This window comes from Salvelinus alpinus, chromosome 3 (genome assembly GCF_045679555.1).
Source record: "Salvelinus alpinus chromosome 3, SLU_Salpinus.1, whole genome shotgun sequence".
NCBI lineage: Eukaryota > Metazoa > Chordata > Actinopteri > Salmoniformes > Salmonidae > Salvelinus > Salvelinus alpinus.
In genome coordinates, this window is record NC_092088.1 from 90,375,773 (window position 1) to 90,382,944 (window position 7,172).

At 45.5% G+C, this 7,172-nt stretch overlaps 1 protein-coding gene across 5 annotated transcripts in view; it reads right to left on the reverse strand.

Annotated features, from left to right (window-relative positions):
- The window catches only part of fam135a (family with sequence similarity 135 member A), a 62,095-nt gene extending 55,422 nt beyond the window's left edge, over positions 1-6,673 (reverse strand). For 4 of the 5 annotated variants that reach the window (XM_071394454.1, XM_071394453.1, XM_071394451.1 and 1 more), the window contains exons 1-2: positions 6,488-6,673; positions 2,169-2,298 (exon numbers count right to left, since the gene is read on the reverse strand). In XM_071394454.1, the coding sequence (XP_071250555.1) occupies positions 2,169-2,245 (77 nt within the window). In that variant the 5' untranslated portion in view covers positions 2,246-2,298; positions 6,488-6,673. Of the gene's footprint in view, positions 1-2,168; positions 2,299-5,939; positions 6,013-6,487 lie in introns of all 5 variants that reach the window. The other variant, XM_071394450.1, reaches the window with a different exon arrangement.
- Positions 6,674-7,172: the final 499 nt, after the last annotated feature.

Here is a 7,172-nt window from a genome sequence, read left to right on the forward strand (position 1 = left end):
TTTTCCATCACGAAAATCCATAAAATAAAAAACAGTTTGGAGTTAGGTGAACAGTTTAGGCTGCCTGTCCAATGATTACAATGGAAGAAAAATCCCTGCAATACACCAGTGGGTAGAGGCCACTGTGAAGCAGGAAGCAAAGAGAGAGCTTTCCATCCTCTCTGAGGCCGACGTCATGGGAACTCTGTTGGGGGAATATCTAGGCAGCAGCCGGCTTCCTGCTCTGCTCCACAGCTGAGTCCACCACAACCAGACACTCAGCCAGACTGCGTTCTGATGGCTACAGACACATTGTTCACTTAGCGTAGCCGAGTGTCACGCTACACTGGAATGTCAGCTTCCAGAGTAGTTTAGGCCTCAGGGAGCGTGAAGAGTCAATGTTACAGTAGGAGAATGTCCGTGATGAACATCAGTGTGGAGAATAAGATCTGAAGGCATGTCAGTATCTCAGAGGTCTTGTCTCGCTAACGACAACCGTTGCTGCAAGAAACACATTTGGCCTTAAGGTTGTAAACATTACAAAGGCGTCAATGTGTACAAGAGGAGAGGCTAGATTGGCTTTCTAATGAGTTCATTGTAGAATAATGTGCGGAGAAGAGCCCAAATCACCACTAAATTCATGTTTATCACTGCAACTTAAAATGTCAGGCCATAAACCACAAATAGTTTAGTGAAAGCTGGAAAGGCCAAGGTTAGACCCACAGCCACTGTTAACACAAACCACCACCTAGCTGTCACAGCACAGCTACACTGCCATTCTGAAGCAATAAGGAACTCTGCATTCTAACACTGAATGAAACACCACAACAACGGCAAGTCATGTGACCTGTCCTTGTCAAGTCAATGGTGGTCAGGTCCTGTGTTAATATACACAAACCCTTGGACCCTGAACAAGCCTGTTTCTCTACTTGGCTGAGGAAGACTGCTACTTTTGGTCTGTGCACTACATGTATACCAGTTAAGATGGGGTTCCACGGCCGTTATCACAGCTCCACCATCAGGGTTGAGTTCATTAGGTATTAAATGGAAGGAAACCGATTGAAACAAGGAGGTACTACCTGAACTTGTCCAATAAGAAACACTCATTTTCATTTTGTTTACCACTGTGTGTCTTATTGAACACAACCCAGACCATAATCAAGAGATCAATCATCAGACATAATGGATATGTGTTTAACTACTCAGACCTGATGACTTGGGTGACAGGTTTCTGACACCATGTACAGGAACCATCGAGACAAATCTAGACTCCATTCCTCTCAAAAGGTAGCATGAAGCTGCACACGGCATCAACGGTGGATGGAAGTAAGAACGGGTCAAAGGAGTGCATCTACAAACGGGACTAATAGCCTATAGCAACAGCGGTCGCCTGGAAGCCTGCGGTAGTCTTGCTTAACATAGATATGACAGAGTCCCTCTGCTCAAAATGTCTACAAATAGTGTCCCTTTAAATAAAGTCAGTCAGTCCTCTTGAGGTGAGCCAGTGTTCACTTGCTAGTCAACTCAACGACCCCAGGCGGGGGCTTTCTACTCAGACTGAATTAGAAGATGGAGGATGAGGACTTTTCCACACAAAAATCTATATATACGGGCATTTGAATGAATGATCAATAGCGTGTTTGAAACGCTGGACATCATTTTAACACAATGATGAGGTGGAAGAATGTCACGATCAGTTTGTTCACGTGCAGAGAGAGCAGCCTACTTGGAGGACATAGGCTTGTTATTATCACTGACCAACATGTCTCAATTCAACCTCTTTGCCTTGAAACGGATTTGAATAATCCTCCTGGTATCATCATTATCGTTCGGCTGAGGAAAAGTGGCCCACCACAAGATACCTGGCATTGCCACCGCATCTTAATCATATCTATTAGAACAGGACGTGTGACATCTATTCTGACATCAAAACGTCACCATCAAACTTCCTTTCATTTACTAAATAGGGACTGAGGGCTAAGTGAGGATGAACGTTTCAGTCCCTGTAACTTCAAGCAATAACAACAGTATAACACGAAATGGAAACTTATTCAGAAACGTGAAAATCAAGGCCTGCAGAATTTCCCCAGAAAGCCTTGGTGTGCTTGATAAACAGGGCGGCCTAGAAGTAGCATCACAGAGGGCTGACAGTCAGTCTGCAGAGCAGTGAAGAAGAGACAGTCACTCACCCTCTTTGGAACAGGTCCACATTGTAGAACTTGTGGAGCTCAACAGAGAACTCCACCGTGGCCTGCACCTCACTCATCTTTGGCTTCAGAGGCAGACAGAGGGCTTACATCACCTGGGACATTATGACCCCTGTGGAAGGAGGAGAGCATCCATGTGAGTTACCTGAACTGATGTGAAGTTATCATCACACTGGACACAAATACAGGAACAACCTCCAGGTCTTTCTTCACACTAGTAGAGAATTACAGTGGAGCATGTGTTCTCATCACACACACACACCCTCGGGCGGTCAGGTACCCAGGCAGTCACCTACACACACACACACACACACACACACACACACACACCTAGTCAACAGCAAACAAACAGTCGTACATGGCTCAGCTGTTTCCAATAACAAGCACCGAACACCCAATCCAAACAGACCCATGAGGGCTGCTGCCTGCTGGGTACTCTGCTTCAGATGTAAATAACATGTCTTTCCTAATTGGCTGGCAGCTCAGCCAAACAGAGAGAGAGGGTGGGGGGAGACAGAGAGGGTGGGGGGAGACAGAGAGAGAGGGTGGGGAGAGAGACAGAAGGTGGGGGGCGACAGAGAGAGAGGGTGGGGGAGAGAGAGAGAGAGAGGGATAGGGGGGGAGAGAGAGAGAGCGAGAGAGAGAGAGAGCGAGAGCGAGAGCGAGAGCGAGAGCGAGAGGGAGAGAGAGAGAGAGGGATAGAGAGAGAGAGAGAGAGAGAGAGAGAGGGTGGGGGAGAGAGAGAGAGAGAGAGAGAGAGAGAGAGAGAGAGAGAGAGAGAGAGAGAGGGAGGGATAGGGGGAGAGAGAGAGAGATGGATAGGGGGAGAGAGAGAGAGAGAGGGATAGGGAGAGAGAGAGAGAGAGGGATAGGGGAGAGAGAGAGAGAGGGATAGGGGGAGAGAGAGAGAGAGAGAGGATGGGGGGAGAGAGAGAGAGAGTATGGGGGGGAAGGAACAGCTATGAATCACACGCTAAAATAGTTCTGAAATACTATATCAACTACTGGACAATTTTAGAAATACACCAAGTACGTCTCCTACAGGCCTCCTACAGACCTCCTACAGGCCTCCTACAGGCCTCCTACAGGTCTCCTACAGGCCTCCTACAGGACTCCTACAGGACTCCTACAGGACTCCTACAGGACTCCTACAGGCCTCCTACAGGTCTCCTACAGGCCTCCTACAGGCCTCCTACAGGCCTCCTACAGGCCTCCTACAGGACTCCTACAGGCCTCCTACAGGACTCCTACAGGACTCCTACAGGACTCCTACAGGACTCCTACAGGACTCCTACAGGTCTCCTACAGGTCTCCTACAGGTCTCCTACAGGTCTTAAATTAATTCAATATGTTTTGCTCTCAACTTAGTCAAGCCAAGTCTTAGGGACAGAGGAGAATTGAACCTAGTCTGACACACACAGGTGGAACGAAGACCCAGAGGGCAGATTTGGCGCAATGGAGCTGAGAGAAATTGGCAAAGCAAAATCACCCAGAAGCCCTTTAAATTACTCATGTGAGAAATGAATAAATGACAGTCTTGTGGATCTAATGGTGCCATGTTCCTGGCAAGGAAAGCAGACTGGAGTTGGAGGGGAAGACAATATGGCCGGCTGCAGATTTGAAGGAGATATATGGATTAGATGTGACTGAACTAAAGAGACCTGGGCTGGGTTGTTTAGAAAACACACAGGAAAGAGGCCAAGTAGGGCAGAGAGGGTACAGCTGGCAGGGTTGTTATGATATCTAATGCCGAGGAAGCCTTGAATACAGACTGCTTAGATCTCTCCCTAACACTCTCTCCCACCAGGTCTGTCATGTTCGGTCTCTCTGATCTCTGACTTTCTCTCTCCGTCTCTACCTCTCTCTCCGGCTCTCTCTGTCCGTTTCTCTCTTCCCTTCTCTCGTTTTCCTCTCTCTCTATCCCCCTGCCCCCACTCTTTCACTCAGAGATGAAGGAGGGAGACAAGCAACAAGACTGGCATGGTTTTCTCAGGCAGATAACCAGAGAGACTCTTATGTATTCATAAACAACCAAGGCAAGCCCCCATACATAACAAGCTCTCCATCTTACAGCAAGGAATGCTGTAAATTATTGAGTGAAAATGCAGGGAATTGACTTTAATCATATCAACACCGTATTCATAAAGCTTCTCCTCGGAGTAGGAGTGCTGATCTGGGAACAGTTATGCATTTTAGATTATAATGAGTGGACAGGGAGGACCTGATCCTAGATCAGCACTCCTCCTCTAGGCAATGCTTTACTTATTAATACAGGCACATAAATTATAGGATAGACAAGCATATCACTGTCTAACTCTAACAGTCGCATCATCCATAGACAGGCTGCAAGAAAATGAGAACACTGTGTTGCATGAGAACACCGTCTCTGGGTTTCCATAGTTTCCATAGCCATGTCATAAAGCGGACGTGCTGGGAGTAGGGCATGTTAAAACCTGTTGCACATTTCTCTTATATGGGACAACACCAGTACCTGCATCTGCATGCTTCACAAAGCAAAGTGCATTCAAATGGAGATGGCATGGCTATCTGAAACAGGGCCAGAGATAGTGGTGCCAAGCCAACTTTAATTACAACATGTCTTATATTTCTCAACTGAGTGCAAAGTTTCAGTTTGAGTGATCAAATGGGTTCCTTTAAGTTGGAACTAGTTTGAAAACGTTGTGGTGGTGAGCTGCTCCGAGTACAGTTACAAAGCCAAATCCACTAAGTTATGTCTACCAGTAGGGTCTACCTGTCCAGCAGGGTATTTGTTTTGCAAGGCAGAGTGCGCACGCTGGTTTAGGCTACTGTTTGCATGGCCAGCTACCCATTTACTAACTGAACAAACAATCAAACAGTCAAATGACTGAGATTTAGCAACACAATCACAATTCACAACTGAACTGACACAATGATGCACAACAATACAGTCTAGATCTAAGACAACATTACAGATTGTACTGATGAGGCAACAGGGGAATGTAGCCTACTTAAGATAAACCAGAGAGTCGCCCTTATTGTTCTTCCCTCATAACTCAGCATGATGCAGACTAGAACACATCTAGGTTACAGTACAGTATACTCAGCTAGTGTGCATGTGCTTTTCTAATCAGCTGCGTAGTGTGGTGCCAACCCGTTTCCTTCCTGAGTGCAGCTATGTGCACTGGCTGATTAATAATTCACCTTATAATAATCTATGGAATTCACACTCCACGGTCTTTTGAAGCCAGTGCTATTCCTGGAAGTTAAATGACTGTAGAGAAACAGTAAGCTCCAATCATGAATATGACAGTTTCAGTTTATTGATCTTTGCCAAGCAAAACAACTACGCTACCTGTGTCTGTGAATGCTCCCTGAGTGTCTTTAACAATCATACCTGTAGTCTACCTGCCTCTTTTTCCAACCTAGTCACACTCTTGACAGTGAGTCCATGAGGATACTTCAACATTGTGTAGGTAGCTTGCAAGCTAGCTAGTTACGCAACTGAACAGCAATAACATTTTGACAACTTACTGAGAAGAAATAGCCCAAGTCATGACTGAGAAGAGGTATAACAACATGGTATAGCTAGTTAGCTAACGTTAACTAGTTACCTTGACTGATGGAACGTATGACAGTTCAGGTGAGAGTAACATTTATATCCCCAGGTCTAGGAGCGTACTAATTAAGGGTTATGGTTCGGTAGTTAGTTAGCTATGTAACACATGCAGAAAACACTTAGTTTATATAGGTCCTGTTGATTGAGCAACTTACATAGGCCTACTATTTCCTCAAAAGTTTCACAGGATCATTTTCAGATGTTGAAATATTCTGTGACCATCCCCTACTGAAAACAAGGACAGAATGAATCACCACACAAAATCTGTCTCCCTAGTGTAGTTAGCTACCTAGCCAGCTTCTACCATCAACACGTCATAGCAAGATAACTAGTTAACTGGGAATTCTGTCAACTAACTAACTAGCTGGTGTTCCTTCGGAATAAACAAACAACAACATATTGAGTCAACAACGTACAGTAGTTAACGTTATATAGATAATGTGTTGGCTTCAGTAGTTAACGTTAGTTAAAGTAGCTGTCAGTCTCACCACATTGCTAGTTTTGCAGTAACTAGCTAACCGTCCTTACTTAGCTAGCCAGCACGATAACTTTAAACTCGTAACTAGTTAACTAGCTAATCTTTCAAGCTGTAAAGCAGCAGCCAATGGCTTTATTTTCACACATCGGATCTGTGCTGTATCGTTACCGTCATCTAGTAGCTAGCTAGCTAGCTCGTTGGCGCGTTGATCTACTCAGTACTCACCAGATTATGTGACGACAGATCACTTCTTCTGATAGTTAAAATACGAAATACTATAACAAAACAGCATTAAGCCGACTTCAAAACCAAACGGGACAACGACATGGGTAGTCAATCCAGTCCCTTGATCTTGCACACAGCTTCGGCAGCCTGGCAAGGCTAGCAACGTTCGGTTTGAAAAAAAGGAAAACACTGGAAGCGACCACGCACGTTCTCGAACATAAAAACTGCGCAGTTGCTGCGCAGATCCTGTCAAGTGGTACTCTGACCTCCTTGCCAGTGACTCTTTTGGTGCTTTCAAGACATCTGGGAACTCGGAAATTAACCGAGGTCAAATCATGAACTTGCCCTTCACACCTCTGGCCATAGCCAAACCGATTGTTTGCTAGGGCTCATGGTTGCCAGGGGCCTTATCACACAGTGAGGTCAGCCAATCACATCTTTGGTTCCAGATCCCCAGATCCTGCCTCTCTCTCTCAGTCTCCTTCAAGCAGACACAGAGAGACCAGCAAGCTCATCTCTGACCTGCACAACAACAGCTGGACTCACTCATAATTCTTTGGACATGTGGGATGGTGTACTAGCACAAAGTGAGTGTGTAACATGTATATAATTATTGCTTGTTGATCTTTATAGTTTTTACTATTGCCTATTGCATTCTGCCTCTGTGTGTATCGTTGGTAGCATA